This window comes from Papilio xuthus, unplaced genomic scaffold (assembly GCF_000836235.2).
Source record: "Papilio xuthus unplaced genomic scaffold, Pxut_1.1 DF826159.1, whole genome shotgun sequence".
Taxonomy (NCBI): domain Eukaryota; kingdom Metazoa; phylum Arthropoda; class Insecta; order Lepidoptera; family Papilionidae; genus Papilio; species Papilio xuthus.
The window spans coordinates 801,578-824,651 of record NW_013532490.1 but is presented as its reverse complement, the minus strand read 5'-3'; the positions used below and the strand labels follow the sequence as shown (position 1 = coordinate 824,651).

Genomic DNA, 23,074 nt, shown 5'->3' with positions numbered 1-23,074 from the left:
TTAAGGTAGATATATTTTGAAACAGTCAGTTGTACAATGGTCATAGAACAATTACAATTTCAAGGTTATCATAAATCACTTCATCTGACACTCGACTCCATGACAGCAATAATATATATGTATAATATACAATTGGAACTCCTATTATTATTAATTACCTAATTTCTCTTCATAAATCACATTCGGTAACAAGATAAATCAATATGCAACAGTCTAGAGATATTTTTGTCTTTCGTTTTATATGATAAAGTGTGGAGCGCAGCTGAGAGAATGTATAGAGCAGCGCGGAGAGCACTGCGCGGTATCACAACGACTGAGAGAACGACGCCTCCGCTTATAAACGATTAAAAAATAAATACGTGACTAAAAACACATCGGCGCCAACCGGACACCGTATCGACGTCCCCGCCCATTTCATTCCTAACTACATTCGCTAACTTAAACTGTATGTACATATTCGAGCGCTCACACGGACTAACCAACACTTTTATATACATCGGTTACCCTTAAAACTAACGTAAGGACACTTGGAACACAGCGAGACAACGGAAGCTTTGGTCGAGCGGCCGCGGACCGGGGGGCGTTTGGCACGTGGCGCCGCGCGGCCCGGGGACTCAGTCTATGACGACGTAGGGCAGCGCAATGAGGTCACCGAGACGCGCGCACTCGTGCCACTCGGCGAAACGCGGCGCGCGTTGCGGCCGGCCCATCTCGTCCGGGCACGAGTCCACCTCCTCCAGCATGGCACCCTGCTCCGCGGCCGCCAGCGGCAGCACGGGCGCGCTTCCCGCCTGCGCGTACGAGTATGGGATCGCGTCCATCGCGCGCTGGCACAACGCGTAAAGCCCCTTGCCGTCGAGCTCCTCTTTCGTTCGCTCGACCGTCCTATGCTCCTGGGGTTCGCTCACAAATTCCTCCTCGACCTCCATCTTGACGACCGGTTCGGCGCCGAACTGCCGCTCGTCCTCGACGGTCAGCAGAGGCGCCTTCAGCCGCTCGCTGGGCTCGAGGCTGGGCACGCTCACCATCTCCGGCTCCACCTTGGGACACTCGTATTCCATCACTTCAGTCTTGACGCACTCGGGCTCGGGTTTGATTTCCGGCGCCTCGACCTCCTCGTCCACGGGGTAGGGTCGGGGCGGGGGCGGGGACGGCGGCGGGGGGATGTCGGGGGGCGGAGGCGCGAACTCGTCGACGGGTATGTGTTTGCACAGAGTCACTCGCGACAAATTTTTAACGCAATAATCGTCAGCATAGTCGGAATACTTGTAGAGTGGTACGACACTGGTGAATAGTTCGGGCCGCTCGGGGTCGGCGAGCTTGCGCACTGCGAACTGGTGCGGGTGCAGCGGCGCGCGCGTGCCGTTCACTCCGGGCAGCAGCGCGTTGTGCAGCGCCAGCACGTGCAGCGGCGCGGTGCGGCGGCGCGGGGCGGCGGGGCACGCTTCCTGCGCCTCCTCCTCGCACGTGCACGCCTCGCGCTCCGCCGCCAGCTCCTCGTCGAGCGGGGAGCGCGGGGCGACGGGGCTGGGGGGCGCAGCGAGTGCGGGCAGCGGGGCCGGCTCGCTGCTGCCGTTGCGCAGGGGCGAGGCCGCTTTGGTGTACGCTGAAGTGAGGAATATATTTATTACTGAAGCGGCTCTACTGTGTCAAAAGCGCGTTATTCCAGGAATGGCATTTGGCGCACTCACAGTCGGGCTCTATGAGCATGACGTCGGGCGAGGCGGGTGAAGCAGGGGAAACGGGGCGCGAGGCGGGCCTGGTGCCGCGCGACTGAATTTGCTCCAGCAGCTCCTTCGTCGTCTTCACCTGGAAAAGATATTAATTCAATTATTGTTAAATTAGTAGAGCAAGGATCAAATATTTGAATATCAGATTTTTCATGCTCTACATTTTTTCATGGAATTTAGCAATATGTAACAGATTTTATCTATGACAACACTTTGTATTTGTTTACCTTTTTAGCGCCGGCGGGCGGCATGCGGTTGACGAGGGCGGAGTAGGCGTCGAGCGCGTCACGTCGGCAGCCATTGCGGCGGCGCTCGTGGTGGGCGGAGCCGTTGCGCGCCGTCCACGCCCCGCCCCCCTCCGTGCCGACACCGCCCTCCGCCACGCCCCCTGACTCCGTACCCGACCCCGCACGGCTGTGGCCCCTTGATTACATCAATCGTCATTCAATTTTCCGTTATAATAACTAAAAAAATAGTCACCCATAAAAGGCTGCTCACCTTCTTTTCTTAGGCTTTTTATCCCTCTTCGCCTTTTTATCATCGTGCACAGGCTCGGGGGACGGTTGCCTCTTGATCGCTATAAATAACGAAAATCATTTTGATCATAAGAGTACGATGCATAGAAATCCTGACATTTAATTTAATTTTTATTGTATTTATTGGCCTTGTCAGATGAGAACTTACGAGGGGTGGGCGTGGTCATAGGCGTGGGCGTGAGCGGCTTCTGTGTGGCGATGGGTGCGAGGGGTGCGAGGGGCGCTATGGATGGAGGTGGCAGGACGGTGGGGGGCTCATCGTCCACCAGGATCACGTCCTGCGAATCCGACTCGTATCCGCCCCACGCTGCAAACATATAAATTTATTTTTTAATGTCAGTGAGAAGTGATTTACTAGCAATTTTTTTCATAGATCGAGGTCAAAAACGTGCCCATGCTTATTTAAAACACAACGAGACTCACCGGGTCGGGCCTGAGTGCGTGGACTTGGCACCGCAGGACTCACCACATTCTGAAAATGTATCATTACTAAATTATCTAAGATTTAATTGAATATATTGGGTTGTACATAACTGTTTATGCGTGTGAATTCTTGAACTAATAACAAAGATTATGTAATTACCCGTGAGAGAGCGGGCGAGGTGAGGGGGGTGCCGCCCAGGCGACGCATCTGACGCTCCGCTGACGACCGGTTTGAACCTGCATGAATATATCACCTCTAAAATATATATGTCATCAAATCTGATAATACTATTACAAAATTGTAATAGAATTTACTCCTCATAATTAATAAAATATGTTTAATTTTTTTTATATCATCAGAGGGCAAACAAGCAAGCAGTCACCTGAATACTCTGAAATAGCTAACAACTGCTGCCCGTAGACAATAGCAATTGCATATGTGTTGCCTACTTTTAAACAAGCAAGGGACAAACAGAAAGAGAATATTTCCCCTTCGCATGCATCCCCTCTTCCGTTAAATCCACTTCATCTTCCCATCCTTTCCTTATAAGGCTAAAATCAAACCCCCAGCAATATCAAGTACTGAATATGTTGAATGGTGTACCGGTGTGTGCGGGCGAGGCGACAGCTGGTATGACGAGGTCGCGCCATCTCTTCACCAGCACCTTGGCACGTCGCGCCAACGTCTGGTCAGTCGTCTTCCGTCGCAGCTCGTTCACATGCTTGCCCAGTCGGGTGGTCTGGATGCAAACACAAATTATTACATACATTTATCACACAAACTTTATACAATACTAGCTGTCGCCCGCGACTCCGTGCGCGCGGAATTAAAAAAACTATTGGTCGCAGCGTAATATTATATAGCCTAAGCCTGCCTCCATAAATGGACTATCCAGCAAAAAAAAGCGCCAATAGCCTAATGGTTAAGGGTACGGATTTCCAATCTTGAGGTCGGGGATTCGAGTTTACAATGTAATTAGTTTTAAAATAAAATAAAAACTATTTTAACAGCGATCTTCATTAAACTTGGCAACGACGTCACAAATGGGCAGAGGTAACACAAATTAACAAGAATCGGACAATTAGTGAACTGTAAGTTGGCTACAAGTTTGCCCCTTAGCATTTAGTTGCCTCTCCGCACTTAGTTTGACACTTGACACTTGCTTACCTCCAACAGCTCTTTTGTAATATTGATTTTCTCCAAAATGGATATAATTTCGTTGACAGCGTGCATGTCGACCACCTGGAATTAAAAAAAAATTAAAAAACTATAGGCAAATATAAAATATATGAAGAGAAAATTAAAGATGTAAAGTCAAGCAAACTGCACTGGGCCAGTGACTAAAGCCTAGGCATCGCTAAGTTAGGATCTCTCGTTTGAGAGTAATAAATATAAATTTCTGGTTAGCACAGACCTGAATCATTTCCCTCGTTTTTTATACTCTACATAGACATACATCACCCATGATTAATTTTAAAACAACATTCTCTTCAAACCTTTCGCCACAACAGAACCAAACACAAAGTGTCAACCTCCTACAAATATAAGACTCCAGACTAAATAATCAATATTTAGTAGTCACAATTAATACAAGAAATATTTAAAAAAAAAACTTGTTATGTACATACAAATTCGAAATGCAATTTCAATTTTTTTTCCAAGTTTATCAAACGATTTTACGATCGTCGAATGCAATCAATCGATTTATGTGTGCACAGAAAAAAGCATTTCCCACTATTGTAACTGTTTTTTTCTTTATTTTTCCATAGTGAACATAGGAATCTAATTCATGTTTCTTGTATTTGGAATGAATGAAAAATTTATTGCCGCATTAAGAGATGTTTAATGGTTCTTTAAGTGTCTCCCTTAGTGAACAATTGATTGTTAAAGACAGATCTTACTAATAATATAAATGCCAATGTTTAGATGGATGTTTGTTAGAAGGCCAAAATGGCTACAGTGATCTCAATTAAATTTGGCATAGCTGTAGAGCATAGTCTGGAATGCGGGTAGAGTCACGGGCTACAGCTAGTTACTAACAAATTTTCGAATACAATTTTCAATATCTTATTGGGATGTTTATTATAAAGAAGTCATTAAAATGGTTGAAATAAAGTACCATTCTATAGAAAATAGGAGATCAAAATCAATCAAACAAAAATCTAACTAATATAGAAATATTTGCAGAAATTACATTAATAGTTATGGAAAATTTAAATTATATTTATTGCTTATCAAATCAATTTTAAAAATATTATCATGGAACAAGGAAGTATTTTATCTTTACAACTATGTCCCAAGTAGTTTTCTAAACATCCTTATAACATTAGAAAGAAAAACAAAGCCAATATATTTTTGTAGAGATCGGAAACCCACAGTTTAATGAAACAGGAAGATTAACATTTCCCTGTCAAATGTATATATGTATATATGTCATATTCCATTTTCTAAATACACTCATAATTTATAGATAGCAAACCAAGAAGCGAACACATGATTTGGGTTAAATATCAAAATTACCATATAGTGAACTAAGCATAGACATTTTGTAACCATAGAAAATCTTCAACGTCAACCATAGACAAGATGCTTTACCTACTTTAAATTGGAACTTATATATAGTAGAAGGAGAATATAAAGCTGATATTTCCTCTTTTCTATACATCTCTTCCCCTATCCAATTGCACTATACAATTTAATAATAAGTTGTTAACAAATTATTAACATAAAATAAATATGACGTCACCAATTAATCTTGTTTGATAAGTGATAGCACAACAATGTTTCTTACAGTGAATGTTGTTATTCAGGTAATACATTTCCGAGGAATAAATAATAAATTTTTCTATATCCTCACTAAACAGAGACAATAGAGATGACGGAAGAACAGTACTAGTGGAATATAGTACTATTGCAAAGATAGAGTCAAAACTCATTAATTAAAATATCAAGTAATGTATAGCACAAGGAAAACTTTCATTACAAATGTGTAAGTTTTTTCGGAGTATTGGTGCACAAACCACCTAACATCCTGAGAATAACCTATAAAATGTATATATCAAATGCTAACATTGCAAGTTTTTAATTGTTTATTTATATTAAGTTTTCATATTGTTCTCAAATAATAAGATTTAATATATATTTGATTTGATTCAATCAATTTGGAGCTACAATAGAATTCACATAATCTAGATATGAATAAAAAAGTGTTTAATTCCTAGAAGTTATTCATCCATGCTGAACACATGTTAACAAAACATGTGGTGAAACTGTCCCTTTTATTTCAACCAAGCCCTAACCTCATGGCTGAATGCTAAAGTATTTTATTTTTAAATTAGCACTTATTAGGAATTGCGTTGTTGCTATGGAGGTTTTACAGGCTTTCTATAATCTGTAATGCCAAGCCTCATGCTGCTGTTTTATAGGATATTAATCTGTTACACTGACAAAAATTCAAATGTGGTATATTGGTATAGCCACTGCTGTAGATCATGAGGTAACCTCTAAGTTTTAACACACCTGTAAAATTTCTAAAATTTCCACATTTGTAGGCCTAAATTACACCAGATTGAATTAAAATCGGGATCTTGAATATATGCCAATTACCACATGCTAAGTTAATCTGTGTAGCAATAATCGAAGAGTTTATAAATTACATCCTTATGCTAAATTGTTGCGAAAGCTGAACTGACCTGCAATTGCACCAACAATTGAACAAATTGATATAGATAGAAATAGTTACAATCTCGTTGGGAGTGCCGAAGGCATACGCCTCGGTCAGGGTGACCGCCACACCGCCAGCGTTCGAACCTCGGCGCACTAAGGTCAAGCCGCGAGACAAAACACATTTTCACTGTCATCAGCCCAAATTTCTGCTCATCGGACTGACCTAACGAAAATCTACGGAAAAGGTCACGCGTGGCACAATTCCATACTTTCACATTGCAAAACATTTGGCACTAGGGACGGAGGGACGAGCGCTGGCGACGTCAGTGGCCCCGTACACCGCACTCGAATCGCTCACGTATCCATACAGACACTTTTCCTTTCAATAACGTGATATTCATGCTCAGCTTAGTTCACTTAAGGCTTCTATACTTCTTATTATCATCACAGAATCTTAGTTTGCCCCGAGACAACCTCTTAAGAGGCAAAATTGTAACTCGAATCGGGTGACACAGGCCTGTGCAGGACGTTTCCGTATCTTTGAATTGCTTATCGGACTTATCATCTTCAAAACCAGGAAACTTACATTGTAATTGTTATCCAACGCATTCAGAAGTCGATTACTTAGATCATGAGCGTTATTACTCATTTATAAACGAAAATATTTAACTAAATACGACGAACGTGTCTCGGCTGCGTCGTAATGGCGGACCGACGACTACGTATGCCCGTGCCAGGGCATTTTAGCCGAATAATTCAGCTGATATCTACTAAGGCGACGCACACTCGTGTTTTTCCGTTTCTTTTGACGGTGAAAATTCGAATCAACGCACTTTTGCCAATAGATGGCGTTGATTGGATTATTTCACTCACTGTAGAATTTATTTTAAACATTTCTTTCTGATTCACATTAAGAATAAAATAAAATCGAGCAAGAATATTCAGTTGATACTCAAAAAATAACTAATTTAATGACTAAAATTAAGTAGTTTAAAATTAAAACATTGCAACATTTTGAAGTCCTGCCATTTAAAATAAAAAAAAAAATATTTGAATTAAATTCTATTCGACAGATGGCGTCACTAATTTAAAGACGAAACAGATTATAAAGGTAATAAAATTTCAATCCAGACTGTAAAATATTGTTGTCACGTTGTATATCTGTTATTATGATATGAATAATAAAAAAAGTGGACAGAAATTTGAAGATTCTATAAAACAGTTTTGTCCACAAAAACAAAGTCTACAACCTTCTACAGCATTATATTGTTGTTAATTAATTGTTAATTGTAAACATTGCTAATGGAGCAAGTATCTTGTTTTAAAATTATTTTTCAGTATATTTCATAAAATATACAATACACAATAAATAAATTACAAGTCGACAATAACTTACAATTGTAAGTCGTGTGTGTCTTTCCGATCGCAGCGAAAGATTTGATATTGTGCACTGACCTCTACATATGGACAGGCTATAAATGGTGACTATTTGTGCCTCTTTGATTTTCATAATCTTGACATTATCGGTCGCAGTTGGTAACGATGCTAAGGATTCAAATTAATTAAAAATATATAATTAAATAGAAGCTAAGTCGCGATTTCATTCATTGATAACTTTCTCATAATATAGCATGCAGGAAGACCCCGCATGTGGGCTAATAACTGATGTGTCGATGTAAAGCAAGTTTCGTGTGGATGTTTCGTTAACGTGTATAATGCGCGGTAAGGAAAAGTAGTAACTATTGTCCAACGCACCTAGACCCTAACGACTTATGAAAACGGTTAACTAATACGTGCGAGAACTTTGGCATGCATAATCAGGAAATCTCTCGCACCACCCATACAGGCTCTAAAAGTCAACTAAAGACTTATGAAACTGCGCAATGAAGTCGGAATTAAGCAATAATTGTCACTTCCAAGCTATCACCTATCCATTTAGAGATTACTGCCTTTATAACAGCAACACCGAGGTTAGGCCATCTTTCAAAATGTAAAAGTGTCACTTTTCGATCGTACAGTCGTGTGTCGTGTTTGAAAATTATGGCTTAAAATAAAAAAAATAAAAATCTTATGTTCTATCCTAATATTATGCGAGTGAAATCGCTTAATATACTTGTGCAAATTAATCGGTGTGGTGTTAATATCGTGAAGTAAAGAAATATAATTGATATGTGGTCATAAATGGCGATAATATCGGTTTATTTGTGTGTTATGTTGTGAGCGAGCGATGGATCGTCGGTGTTCACAATCGGTCCGGACGCTAATTTTCGACGATTCGGACTCTGATTTACCGAACATCGGTAAGAAAAAGGATCTATCGTCGACGGGGGCTCCTTCATCTTTAAATCAAAGTGCTGAAGGTATGATAACAAAACCTGTATTGTTTCTGGATAGCTTGATTAGAGTTCGCTACTATATGTATTCAAGGTTTGTTCGGCTGTCAATGCGAATTAAATTGATTCAATGAATGTTCGCGGCCTATTGAAATGTAGTGATATGCAAGTAATTATGAACAATATATTAATATCACACTTATCTAAAGTAATTAAACATATTGAAATATAAAATATTTATTTATACGTTAAAGAGCGTATTTGTTTTATGTACCACTCATACTATATTATGCTTTTCATACTGTAAAATGTGTATTATATTTTTTACTGTTTGATCCTACTTAAATATGGTTAAGGAGTCAAGGACACACTGACTGATGATGTGAAAGTGCAAAAAAAAAAATCTCAATCTATGTCATAAAACATTTTAAAATTCAAAGTGACTTTATTCTAAACAAGGTTTACCATATATTTCGCATATGGCTTTGTTTTAATATAAACAGGATTTAAAGATATAAAGAAATATTTACTTATTTCATTCACATTCATAATTTGAATTCATTCTCTTTGCATTCTCTAATATTAGTATTGAGAGTTATAAAGTGGAACAGATAGTATGTTGCTATCTGTTTTTATAAACAAAAGTATGTTGCCTTTGTAATAAGTAGATTGTGGGAAATTCTTATTCATTATTATAACTGTATATCTATTCAGTTATTTTTATCTCTTCTCAGTTATATCAAGTTTTTAGTTTGCTTTATTAAAATAATTGTTCCACATGTTTGAAGAACAGTAACATATTTTTTATATTTATATAGTGGACCCGACAGACGTTGTCTTGTCTACACGTCTTTAATTTGAATAAATTAATATGAAGTTAATATTTGATGAAAATTGTGAATCTAAACCATTCCCAGATCCCCTTGAACACACACAAAAAATTTCATCAAAATCGGTCCAGTCGTTTGAGAGCAGTTCAGTGACATACACACTCACAGAAGAATTATGTATATAAAGATATAACAGACATTTTGTATATGATTTAGATTTTATATGTATATTTAAGACATTTTTAAGACAGTATTCATTGTTTGTTCCTTAGTTTTTATTAGTGTTGGTAATGAATATTGATTTTATTTACTTTTGTCTGGTTATAGAAACATTCTTTTAAAATGTCACCAAAAAAAAAATTTACTCCTAAACTAGGTCAACCTGTGTTTTAGTCAACCTTCCAAATGTTGTTAAAAATTCAGATGATAATTTCTTAAAGAACAAAAAAATATTCAAATTTGCCGTAAATCTAACACTATAACAGTTAATTTTTAACTTGTAGTATATATTAAAATAATTGCCTTTATTTAATGTATAATTTATTTTTACGACATATAAAAGACTAGCTGTTGCCTGCAACTCCGTCTGTGCAGATAACCAAAAACATAATTAGTAGCCTATGTGTTTTTCCAGACTTTGTACTATTTGTATGCCAAATTTCAGCAAGATCTATGCAGCCGTTCCGATTCCTTCTAACAAACATCCATCTATCCAAACATTCACATTTATTATATTAGTAAAATTAAAAAATGCCGATATAACTGTATATTTTTAAAAACCTCAGTATAATTTTACATTGAAGTTGTGTACTTTCAGTTTATGTATAGAAAAAGCAGAACTAATGTCCGAGTATGTAGGTCATCCTATTTGCATTGCTCTTTATGCAAGGCAGCAATCATTCTCTGCTTTATAGAACCAAATTGTTGCTTTGTGATGCAAATTTTTTTTATAGTAAAGTTGGCATTTCATATACAAGATAACTTGTTTTTTTAATCTTTTGCAATATTAAATCTGCATTCCATTGCTTTTAATTGGCAGAGGAGGGGGCCGCATAGAAATTCGATATTTCTCTTTCCTATGAGTCTCCTCAGCAAAAACCATCTTCCCCTTCTCATTGTTTTCATATAAGAAAAACGCAGATAGGTGACATGGACCATAACCTTTAGGGAACATGGACTTAACCTCTGGTATGCAGCAGAGACTTTTAAAAATATTGTCATCCTTCTTGAACAAATTAACAGTGGTAGAGCCCGCTTGAATATCTTCGCACGATTTGTCAACCTCGCCCGGTGAAATACCGCGACCACACAGAAGACTGGCGTCAAGTGGAAGTAATTCCGCGTTTTGTCTGATGAGTGTGCGTCGGAGGCCTAATTTAGTCCTCTTTCCCTTCCCACCCTTTTTCTTATAAAGAAAGGATGGGAAGTGGAAGTGGACTTTCCGGATGAGAGAATGCATGGATAGGGGAAATATTTTCTTTGTGTGCACCCTGTCCGTCGATTAAAGGCAACGGTAACTTCGCTATTTCAGCGATTTCAGTTGGCCGCTCGCTCGTTTGCCACCTTATGCTATAAAAAAATAAAAAAAAACAATATATCTTTGGTCCATTAAGTCATGGTTATAAAAAGTTTTGTTAGAGATTTGTTCACTTATTTAATGTTTACAATTTATTTAACAACATTCAGATTACGAGATTAATTTAATAGGTCGTTATTGGCGTCCGTTAGTGCGATAGTGTTCATTGAGCGTTAATTTGAGTTTCCACAGTATAAAGATATATACAAAAACATTTGTCATTTGAGTCATTTGCCCATAAATTTTGATATTTCATGTGTTTGTCAAATCATTTCCATAGAGTGTTGATGGTTTCATCATCAACTCACTATATGTCCCCAATTAGGGGCTCGGAGCCTACCCTAAGTTAGGGGTGTTCATTTACCACTTGCTAGACATCTTAAGCTATTGGGCCTTGATAATTTGTTTTCGAACTTATGACCTTATATGTAACCTATAACTTAGAAATTCAAGCCATTATTTATTGTAACTTTGATAAGCTACAGCTTGTAATATCAAGCTTACATCGTGTACGAATTTGTATATAATTTCGTAGTTTATAGTATTACACGATTCAATCTTTACGGCTGCTCGGGAATACACACTGCGGGTAGACAAAATAGTGCATTAGTACTTGCGACACAAATCGCATCCGTCACTAAAATCGTAAGCAACGTATGTATGAAGACAGCGATCTTAATGTCTACCCATACAACGAAGAGTTGCATCTTTTATTAACACGTTAGCTGCCATGTCGGACTATATGACCGACAAGCTAATGTTTCAATCAGGCCGTGTTGGACTAAGTGTCCGACAAGCCGCTTTTTAATCGAATTGTTGTATACAGCGTGACCCGCAAGGCCTTATAAAGCTTATAAACAGCGGGTCAATTTTTTTCGTTATTCGAAAAATCATTCTGGCAGCGAACGTGTTAAGATAATGTACTTCTGTACGTTGCATTCGTTTAAGTTTGCATGTTACTGTATTTATGTGATATCTTTTTGTGGTAATACAATTCACCTTATACAACTTTGTTGGCATCGTTTGAGTGAAAGGTGCGGCAACTGGGCCGATCACGATGTCGCTCTTTGTACTGTAGCTTATGAAACTAGTGGCATACTGGGGATTTGCGTGTACTTTGTTATACCTCTAATATTTATATACCTACTAGTAATATTTGAAACCTGTTTGCGTTTCCATTGTTGAACGACTTCTATAGAAATATGTTGTTATCCCTTTGAATGGAGAGATAACAGTATGTTTTGTTTTATTAATTTTTCAAATTAATTTGGTATTATTTTTAATCGATTTAAAAATATATTTGTTCTCGCTTTGTCCGTATGTTGTGATGTTTAGAAATTGTAAAAAAAAAAATGACTTTTGTCTGAGTAATTTTTGCAATTTCATCCGGCATTTCTATAAACTGAAAAAAATTGCCTTGTATTTCAAGGTTTTTTTTTTTAATGGAATTTGTAATTGAACCTGTCGCGTAATGAATACACTTTGTTGCAATTTAATTGGATTTTGTTTCGAACCAGTTATATGTTGGATTGTATTAGTGTATAAAGGCCGGCAACGCATCTGCGGTTCCTCTGGTATTGCTGATGTCCATGGGCGTCGTTGAACACCTCGGTGTTCCCGCTGCTCGTTTGTCTCCTTCTGTTATAAAAAAATAGTACAAACTTATTTTTGCCAACCCTATTAATAGAACCCTTCCACGACTATGTTTGCTAAACGTTTATGGGCTACCCAATAATCATTCATTATCCATTTCTGCTTATCTAATGTGTCTTTAATTAACATTTTTAATCCATTTTCTTTCAAATTTAATCTAAGGATTGTAATATTAATCGGTACACCCAATCGATTATTTAGAGGGTGATCCACTTTTGTTTTTTTATTATTATTAAAGTCCAATGATAAGAGTTACATTTCATAGGAGATGTAACTTTATTCGTCGAACGGGTTGAAATATGACGAATTTAATTCCTTTTAATATAATTGTTTAATTTGATTTGAAGATTGATTAACGCTCTACTTTGTAGGCCGTCTAGTATATAGTAATGTTATATATTTTTAATTAAGTACATTTTACATCACACAACAGTTATGTGCCCCTGGTTATGTAAACATAGAAAGTACATTCAATCGGGGTCAACTAAACATATCCGAATTCTATTTCCTTAATATACTTACTACAATTAAATAGTAATTGGTTCGTATACGAAAACAATGGACTTGAGTGTCTGGGGAAATTATTTAATGTGTTAATATTTAATGGATTGCCGTAGCAAGGAAATATGCTGTATTCTCTGTGGGTAACCGGGTCAATCAATATAAGCTTGGGAGTCGAACTTATGTAGAGCTGATGTTTTTTTATAACAGCAGTTATTAATCTGTTAAGTGATATTTTAATTTATCTTACTAATATATACATATAATGCGAATGTTTAAATGGATGGATGGATTATTGTTTGAATGTATCTCCGGAACGGCTGAAGTGATCTCGCTGTAATTTGCCATAGTTGTAGAACATAGTCTGGAAGAACACTTAAACTACGTATTAAGTTTTTATTTTTTAATTTAGCGCGGTCGGAGTCCTTGGCGATATTAATACTTTACGTATATCCTGTGAACTTCCTCGTTTGCATACAGTTTTTGTCATTAATGTGTACTGTGTAAACGACCCTTTTCATTTTAACGCTTAAGTTTGTCTATGTGGTGGTCTGTGTTTTTTTTTGTCTTAGTGCCACAAATCATTTGAAATTGTAAACTATTCATTCGTTATGTTAAGAGAACATTGTTTTTATATGTCAGTATACACAGCTGACTAGGAATATGAGTCAGTGAAACATATCACTGGTTCAGGTGTTTAAATGTAAATATTGTTGGATGACGTCATAAATGTTATACAGGATGTATTCGTTTTGAAAACTTTAAGTAGAGTTATACTCTTTGGTATCGTCTGTCACGTGATGTCTTTTCTGGTGGTTACCAGGACATAATAAAAAAGATATTTGGTTAGGTTTTAAAGTACACCTCCAACTTTTATAATTTATAAAATAATTTATTTTGATATCTTAACATTTACGTCATAAGCCAGAAAATAATTCATCATCATCACCTCACTATGTGGCCCCACCGAGGGGCTCGGAGCCTACCCTAAGTTAAGGGTGACTAGGCCATAGTCAACCACACAGGCCAAGTGCGGGTTGGTTGACTTCCTACATATCTTTGAATTACTTCTCAGATATGTGTAGAGAGAATAATAACACGTGATATTTTAGAGCTTCTGCTTCTTGTGATATTTTGTGATTTTTTTCGAAATTCCTTCGAACCTCACATGATCGAAAGACGATATGTTTATATGCGTTACGACACTGTTTTTGTTGTCAAAAAATTTGATATACGGGCAATACCAGACTGTGTTTTGTTTCTACTATTGTAAAATAAAACTATTTTTTTGACCTTTACTTAACCTTTGTATTATCAGCACATTTAACTCTAGACTGTTGTGTAGCAATTAACATAAATATCAATGGGTTGTAATTTCAAGACGTTCATTTGGACGTTTGCCAAAATAGTAGAAAACAATGCTCGAATACATACTAATAGTATTTTACCGCGGGTATCTAAAACCAAAATCCCCGTTTAAAACATATTGTTATCACCGTTTTGTCAAATATAATGACAGGGTCAAAAACCCACGGTTAGTGAGGGTTTAAAGAAGATTACGATATTTTAGAAATCCTAGATTAATGTATCTGTAACGCCGTGTAGGTACAAAAGTCTATAGGTGTCCTAAGTTCTAAGCCCATAAAATATTTAGTTTTAAACTAGCTGTCGCCCGAGATTCCGTCTGCGTCGAATTAAAAAAACTTTGTTAGTAGCCTTTGTGTTCTTCCAGACTATGTTCTATACGTATGCCAAATTACATCGAGATTCTTTCAGCCGTTTTAGAGATACCTTCAAACAAACATCCATACATTCATACATCCATTCATCTGAACATTCGCATTTATAATTGTAGTATGATGAATAGGGTTTCTATTTTATAGCTTTTATTTATAACTAATCATGCCCGTAATCCAGAGAGGTAGGCAGAAACTGTCAACATACTTTTAACTCGGTCCTATAATAAAAATTGATTATAAATATTAAATTATTTAATTTTTTGTGCTTTGACGTATTATGGATTTAAATGCATAGCTCATTGGATATAATCTCGTCAGCGGGTAATTTACAAGTATAGCGGCGATGGCCGAGTTACCATAGTATTCAGTTCAAGGTTGTATGGTAGCAAGTTCGATTCCGTTCGCCACGCAAACGTCCTCAAACAACTTTTTCTATGAATGAAATATGAAAGGCTTGGACTCAATTAATTTATTAATTAATTTTGTCATTGGTACCTAATATTTAGTATCCAATAGGCTAAAGTAATTTCGTCTAGGAAAATAAGTATTAGGCAAGGACACAGACTAGTTATTAACACGATGCGATCTAGAGGTTTAAAAAAAATCGAGTAAGACTAGGGACTAACAACATAACTCTTGCCCGTAATCCAGAGGGGTAGACAGAGACCAAGGTCCTTCATTTGGCGTGGTCCCGACTCCTCTCTCGCTTCTAGGGGACTACTACGCGTTGCCGAATTTTGCGAAGGCACGAAGAATTTTCCTGGAGTCGTGCAGAAGCCCAGTGCGAAGGGTTCCGGTGCGTTCCTTTGGAGATCCCGGGACCCTCGCAGTCGCACTTGAGGTTGGCTATTGAAGGGGTTTTAGTAGTAAGAATCTCACATAACTCTGTCTTTCCCCCAAAAGGCAGGGTATCTGACGAAGATTCCCCCCCCCCCCCCCCCGATACAAAAAAAGGGGGACTACTACGCGTAAAACCGTAGGGCAAAGCTATATCAACTAAAATATTAATTAAATTTGTCAATATTTGAAGCATCGTTTTTAGCAATATTTTACGTAACCCGAGTTTTTTTATCGTTCTAATAAAAATTGTATTTTCAATTTCCCTTCAAAATCCCGGACCATTTATTAAAAAAAATAAGCGCCTACAGCGAAGCGGAGAGTTATTTTTTATTAAAGAAGTTTCTCTGATAACGTACAAAATGAATATCCATTGTGTAAAATACATAGATAAAGGTATTAGGGTAACCATGTTATTTGATATTGAGATTAACCAATCATTTGTATAAGGAATAGCTGTTGCCTGTGACTCCGTCCGAGCGGAATTAAAAAAGTAGTAAGTAGCTTATGTGTTCTTCCAGACTATGTTTTACATCTATGCCAAATTTTTATGAAAATCCGTTGGGTCTTTCCAGAGATATCTTCAAATATCCATCCATCTAAACATTCGCATTTATAATATTAGTAAGATATGTCAATTAGGGCATAATTCTACTATTTATCAATTAAGTTTTATTAACGGTTACTAAGTGACGAATACACTAAAGCTTAAGAGACCATTTTATTAGTAGATTTTAAAATAAACCCCTTAAATTATTAATTATTAAAGGTACTTGAATTAACAAAAGAAGTTGACTGAAGAGTTGTGTTATATAGTTTTTGCCCGCGACTCCGTCCGCGTGGAATTAAATCAAAAAAAGGATGAGTATACTATGCGTTATTTAAGACGATGTTCCTACATCTATGCCAAGTTTCAATAAGATATTTAGGACCTTTGTGGAGTTATCGTGTAAATATGTAATAAAAAAAGGAATTTATCCCAGATAATATGTTTTTCTAGACTATGTTCTACATCTATGCCAAAATTTATTAAACCGTTTTGTAGATACGTAGTAACAAACAGTAAATTTGACTAATATGAATTTGTATGATGTTATTTGTTCTTAATATAAGCTTGATCTACTAGATATAATGGTAGGCGTACGCCTACAATTGACTAATCGAGCCCATGTCGACCTGGTTAATTACAATATGGTCCCTAACGCGCGATACTTTCGCGTCACACGGCCTCATGATAGTGAAAGTCGAGCTTATATCACACATTGATTTATGCTCTCCTAGTACATTTGGTTTTGTATAGAAAGATTTCTGTTTTATCTATATACTAGCGCTCGACGGCGACTCCGCCCGGAATTGAAAAAATATTATCAGCATATGTGTTCGTCCATACTGTGTTCTATATGTATGCCAAATTTCATCTAGATCCGTTCAGCCTTTCTTAAGATACCTACAAACAAACATCCATCTATCTATCTAAACATTGGCATTTATGATATTAGTAAGATTAGTGAGATGTGGTCTCACGTGCTTAGGAATAGGTGGCACGTGAGTGGGAAGTGGGAGGAGAGGTGGTAAAAACTCGTAAACAACATGAGCATTTGGACGGAAGCCGAATTAGCCCACGTGATACTATTTCTATGTAAATCTGGAAGTGCCAGGTTTTGTACGTCTGTAAACTATGATTTAGTTTAGCTTTAGGGTAGTAGCAACAGTGTTTAACGACTTATCACCAAAATCAAGATAAGACGATCAAGATATGGTAGGTTAATTAAATTGGTCGCATACTATAAGGATGCTATGCAGTTGTTATAAACAATATTTTAAAAAAATGTTTTTAGAAGTTGCGTGTGTCAAGACGAGCCAAAAATCGAGTCCTTAATTAAATGAGCGAAATAATTTCATAGTAAATCTAATTATGATTTCCAATTTATCCTTAATCAAAAACATAACTAACCATGGGTTTCTAACACGAATATCTTTGTATAAAACATATCGTTAATATGTTTTAAACGGGGATTTCGGCCTCAGAAATCCACGGTAATAGAAATAAAATTAATAGCTTTGCAAAGGGAAAATATTTTCTTTCTGTGCATCCGCTCCTCCGTCGATTAAAGTTAGGCAACGCATATGCAATTGCGTATGTCTATGGGCAACGGTCACTTCGCTATCTCAGCGATTTCAGGTGGCCGCTCGCTCGTTTGCCACCTTATAATATAAAAAAATAACAGTATTAATTCGACTTTTGTTAATGTGTAAATGGCAATGGCATTTGGCAATATTTTCTAGGTATATTTTGACTCTTATATCTATATTTTACATAGTCTATGCAACCACCATTATGTAAAATGTCGAAAGCCAAAGTTTTGTAACAATAGTTTCGAATACATTGTTAAAGATTGTGTCATCTTTTACTGTAAAGTAATTTATTTAAATACCAAGTGTTAAAATATTGATTCTATATTAATGAGATGTATTTCTCATTTTAATAAGATTATAATAGTTATGTTTAATGTTGTTAAGAGCGTCGGTGGCTCAGTGGTCAAGCACTTGTCTTGCAATCTGCAGGTCCTGGGTTCGAATCCCGCCATGTACCAATGTGTTTTTCGATTTCCGATTTACATATGTACGTTTATCCGACGTTCTCACGGTGAAGGAAAACATCGTGATGCAACCTGCACATATCTAAGAAGAAATTCAAAAATATGCGTGAAGTCAACCAACCCGCACTTGGCCAGCGTGGTTGACTATGACGTAATCACCTTTAACCTAGTGTAGGCTCCGTGCCCCTCGGTGGGGACGTATAGTGAGCTGATGATGATATAAACATAACTCATCATCATCAGATGATGAGTTATGTTTATATTTATTGCAATTTAAGTCTTCACATTTAAGTTAAATTGTAAGCACAAAGTTATAAAACCAACGTGCTTGTATATGTAGTTGTTTGAATGTAGATAAAGCGAGAGAAGTGCGTCAAAACCGTGCCAAGTGGAAGTCCCCGGTCTCTGTCTATCCCCTTATTTATTCCTCTTATACTCTTTGAAAAACTTGACATAATATGTATTAGGTTGCTGACCTCTATACATGGATAGGCTATCAGCTGTTATATTTTGTGCCATTTTGATTTTAACCGAACATCAACAGGCGCGTTTAAGTCGGAACGAATCAAACGCGGTCGTTTTCAACCATTGACCTATCTATAAGGATCACTTGTATAGGTCTATTGGCAATGAAAACTCACGTTAGAATTTATATTTACTGTACTGTTCACCTAGTTTAGATATACAGTTGTAATATAATGTGCATCAATGCATCGAAGCGATTCCATATTAAGTCGTGATTCATAGTAACATGACCACATCCTAAAGTGTGTTTGTTCCCTTGTGATAAGGTTCATATTCCCTCGGCAGTTTACATCTAAAGGATTGCAACGTGCTTGGATATATAGACTGTACTCCATTGTGATAAAGGTCATATTTACTCGGCAGCGTTTAACGTTTGTCTTAAGGCGAGCAATTTGCCATGCTTAATGGACTCTATGTAGTAAGTAATTAAGGTCAGGTTCACTCAGCAGCTTTTCACCTTGGCTCACTTAGAGATAACTTAGTTTAGTTTGTAACCGTGATAAGTATATACCCATGTAATTTACTTAGATAGATGAGATTTAAGTAGTAAAACTTACTATTTTTTATTATTACTATTGGATGGAAAAAACATGTTTTTTTTTACTTTTTACGAGGTCGTCCTAAAGTGATAGATGTTTTTGTGTACATTTTAACGAATGTTTGCATATAATTTGATAAATTTGATGTTTTTTTTGTGATACTTATGTAAATCCTAGTTTCATCATCAGCTTATTATATGTCTCCATAGAAGGACTTGGATCCTGACCTGAGTTAGGCTTGACTAGGCCATAGTCGACCACGCTGGCTTAGTGCCGGTTGACTTCACACATATCTTTGAATTTCTTCGCAGATACAGATTGCATCACGATGTTTTCTTTTACCGTATTAAAATCTTCTTTTGAATTTAATAAATTGTAGCATTTCACTCTTAAAATCTTTAAATTATTATACGTCATATAGATTTCTTGATAAATGGAATTTGTCGTAATTTAGAATAGTTGTTTTTCGTACTGTGGTGAATTAATTGAATTGTCAGCGGATATTGTCAAAGTTATTTGGGCGGAAAGATTTCTAGCCGTGTCTGGCGTTGTTCCAATTTCATCGCAATCTTATAGTTTTCTCTATAGCTTGTTTCTTTAACTTTGTGGATACAATTTTTTATCGACATATACAAGGCCGACTAATTTCCGACGCCCTGGGCCAAATTTTTGTGGCGTTCTATTTTTTTGTGTCGGGGGAAATCTCTCCAAAGTTAGGGAGCACTGCAGGCGCCCCTTTAACTCCGACTCTGGCGCCTGCTCTTTACGTCCGGCGCCCTGGGCGGTCGCCCCGCCCCACCTTGCTCAGCCCTAACATCGCTACGGGACACAGACGTAAAAAGTTTTGCTATGCTATATATTTCGGTTATGGCAACTCACTCTTATTACCTACATGTTAAGTCATATTTTTTAATTAAATATGTGGGTGGAACATTCGTTTAAAGCTTGTTATTATAATTGTAACGTTACATTGTATTTATGAACATATACTTCAGGTGTGGTGTAGGTGTGTCCTAAACTATGACGCGTACAGCGAAAATACAATTGATATCTCTTATATGTGTATTACATATATGTTTTTCTAAGGCGTTACAATAGCTAGTAGATATATTTTGTGTTAAAACTATCGCCTCCTATCTGTAGTATCACATTGAAGAGAATCAACTGAAAAAGTAAATGTCCTTTTTTAGTCCTCCGTCTAATCTATCTCCCTGTCCCCTTCTTATCTATGTACTTATTATGAAAGGGTTGACAGGGAAAATGAACACTTATACGGGTTCATTTACACTCTCATTAAAAGTATAAGATTTATCTATAATTGTTTATAGCTTGCTAAGTTTCAATATAATTAATGCTTTGTTTCTTTCGCCAACAGATGCCAGTAAGGGGTTGCGAAGTAATCTCCTGCGCATGCGCAGGTCAGCACTTGGCAAATCTGCCCCGGCGCTCTCAGTCCATGTGGTAAGTTCTTCCAAACTATGTTCTACGTTTATGACAAATTTCATCGATATTCGTTGCGCTGTTCTAGAGATGCTTTTCAACAAACATCCACCCATCTTTCGCATTTATAATATTTATTAGATGAGTAAGGTGTCTTGGTAATTGGTAAGTAGATATATAAGATTTCTACCTATCCGAACTGGGCCAGCGTAGTGAGTTACATGATGACGTCATAATATAAGATCTCTGCCAATTTGTACCACATCTAGTATAATAATTTGATTGTTGTATGTCTGTGTACAGAAGGAACAATGTGCTGTGTCGCGACGCCCGTCCCGGCTGCCACCCCCTCCGCCACATCACAGGCTATCGTTGGTGGTAAGTCACTTGTTAATAGTATCATAATATATAAGGTTTTTTCACATATTATAAGGTGGTAAAAGAGCGAAAGATCAGGAATTCGCCGAAATAGCGAAGCGATCGCTTCCCATAGGCATCCGTAATTGCAGATGCGTTGCTTAAGTTTACCCGACCGAGGAGAAGACGCACAGAAAGAGGGTATTTTCCGTTCCTATGCATCTTTTTCTTCGTCAAATATCTTTCTTATAGGACAAGGAACGGAATGCAAAACGAATACACTGTTATTTCCTTGGCGTTTTGTATAAAAATATTTAATTAAAGAATATTTTTTTTTTAATCTTACAACTATTTAATAAGTATTCTTTCTCCTTTTCTTAGGTATATCTTTTGTTGAGTACATAACGAGATTCTGTTCACGTGTTACTTTCCATTATTTTCACAGACTCATGACGATGTTGACCGAATCAATTAGGTAACTAAAAGTAAGAGTATATTTGTTTAACTCGCAAAATGTTTGTCATTCCACTCTATGGCTTTTTTTGTTCTTAAATTAGTTTTGAAGTACTGCTGGTTAAAAATATGATAGTTTCGTTGTTCAATTAAATGACATATGTTTTGACTGGTGAAATAGATTGTTGTCACAAGTTTTTTATGAATGATGAGAGAGATGGCAATTGTATTGGCCTAGGAAAGCTATGGAGATAAATTAAATATTACGCAGTTGTTTAAGATATTTGGTTGTTTTCTTGCGTATTATTGTTGTTGATTCATGTTTATTTGTAATAGTTAATAAATTGCAAATTTTGTGGTTTTTACGTGCGTTACGATTAGTTAAATTACAGTTCAAGGTCGATGTGTAACCATTAATTTCTTGTACTTAGTAATTATAGATTTAACTTATGCTTAGGATTATATTAATCAGGATTTTAGGAGTTTTAGTTAATCAAGGCGAAGTTTTCTTAGTTCTAACTCTCTAACTAATATTATAAATGCGAATGTTTAGATGGACGGATTTCGATGAAATTTGGCATAGATGTAGAACATAGTCTGGAAGAACACAGACTACTTATTAACTTTTTTAATTCTGCGCTGACGGAGTTGCGGGCGACAGCTAGTGTGTTATTACTTAGTGATATTTTGTACGTAATCTTGTCGAACTGAACTAACAGACTTCTACATTACACAATAATATATTCATTAGAAATATTCTCTATAAGTTAAAAATGCACCCTTTTGTTCCAACCCTTTAAATAATAACGCATTGCTTTAAGGGTACAGTTTACATCTACGTTATTATTACTTAAGACCCCCTTTTAACTCATCAGTATCCTGCAGAAACATATAATTTAAACTTTATCCCAATGGAATAAAGTTCAATAAAATACTAAAATATAACAATGCACTGCGATGTACTGGAAATTTTCCCACAGCGAAGGGCCCGTGATTGAGTTCAATAGTTTACGAGCCTCCCCGTTTCCCGCTCGAGAATGCATTCCCCACCCTTCGCGTTCCCCTCCCCTTCCTCCTTTCCAATGTTCCCCTTGGAACTCTGTTGACCTTTATGTCAACAACAATCTTAGCCCGAGGCAATGCCTGCGTTGGATATGAATATACAACTTTTCTATGCTATTATTATAAAAGGAAATTATTTGTTTATACAGAGTAAATTACGTAAATATCTCGAAATAGAAGTAACTCTTTTCATTCGACGAAAAGAGTTATATCTCTAATGAGATCTTACTGTTGACGATTTTCGATATAATATTTTCGTTGGATGCACATTGA

The 23,074-nt window shown here is 37.0% G+C and overlaps 2 protein-coding genes across 2 annotated transcripts in view; one reads left to right on the top strand and one right to left on the bottom strand.

Moving 5' to 3' along the window:
- Nucleotides 1-614: 614 nt before the first annotated feature.
- LOC106123067 (WAS/WASL-interacting protein family member 3) lies at nucleotides 615-7,127 on the bottom strand. Its single transcript, XM_013319202.1, has 10 exons — nucleotides 6,943-7,127; nucleotides 3,858-3,932; nucleotides 3,294-3,429; nucleotides 2,850-2,926; nucleotides 2,690-2,738; nucleotides 2,415-2,573; nucleotides 2,229-2,307; nucleotides 1,958-2,153; nucleotides 1,692-1,809; nucleotides 615-1,606 (listed from the first exon to the last, which is right to left on the bottom strand). Exons 1-10 carry the CDS (start codon nucleotides 7,003-7,005, stop codon nucleotides 615-617), a joined length of 1,944 nt encoding a protein of 647 aa, XP_013174656.1. The 5' UTR covers nucleotides 7,006-7,127.
- A 1,237-nt stretch (nucleotides 7,128-8,364) lies between these two features.
- Nucleotides 8,365-23,074, top strand: part of dop (microtubule-associated serine/threonine (MAST) protein kinase dop) — a 40,846-nt gene continuing 26,136 nt past the window's right edge. The window contains exons 1-3 of the mRNA XM_013319201.1: nucleotides 8,365-8,716; nucleotides 20,865-20,950; nucleotides 21,233-21,307. Of these exons, the coding sequence (XP_013174655.1) occupies nucleotides 8,584-8,716; nucleotides 20,865-20,950; nucleotides 21,233-21,307 (294 nt within the window). The 5' untranslated portion in view covers nucleotides 8,365-8,583. The remainder of the gene's footprint in view (nucleotides 8,717-20,864; nucleotides 20,951-21,232; nucleotides 21,308-23,074) is intronic.

What these genes read in the sequence shown, in the direction of transcription:
- LOC106123067 (XM_013319202.1), bottom strand. Translation starts at nt 7,005, where the DNA reads ATGAGTAATAACGCTCATGATCTAAGTAATCGACTTCTGAATGCGTTG. An exon ending in CGCCTCGCCCGCACACACCG is followed by an intron (nt 2,927 to 3,293) that starts GTACACCATTCA and finishes ATATTCATGCAG; the next exon opens with GTTCAAACCGGTCGTCAGCG. An exon ending in ACGCACTCAGGCCCGACCCG is followed by an intron (nt 2,574 to 2,689) that starts GTGAGTCTCGTT and finishes ATATGTTTGCAG; the next exon opens with CGTGGGGCGGATACGAGTCG.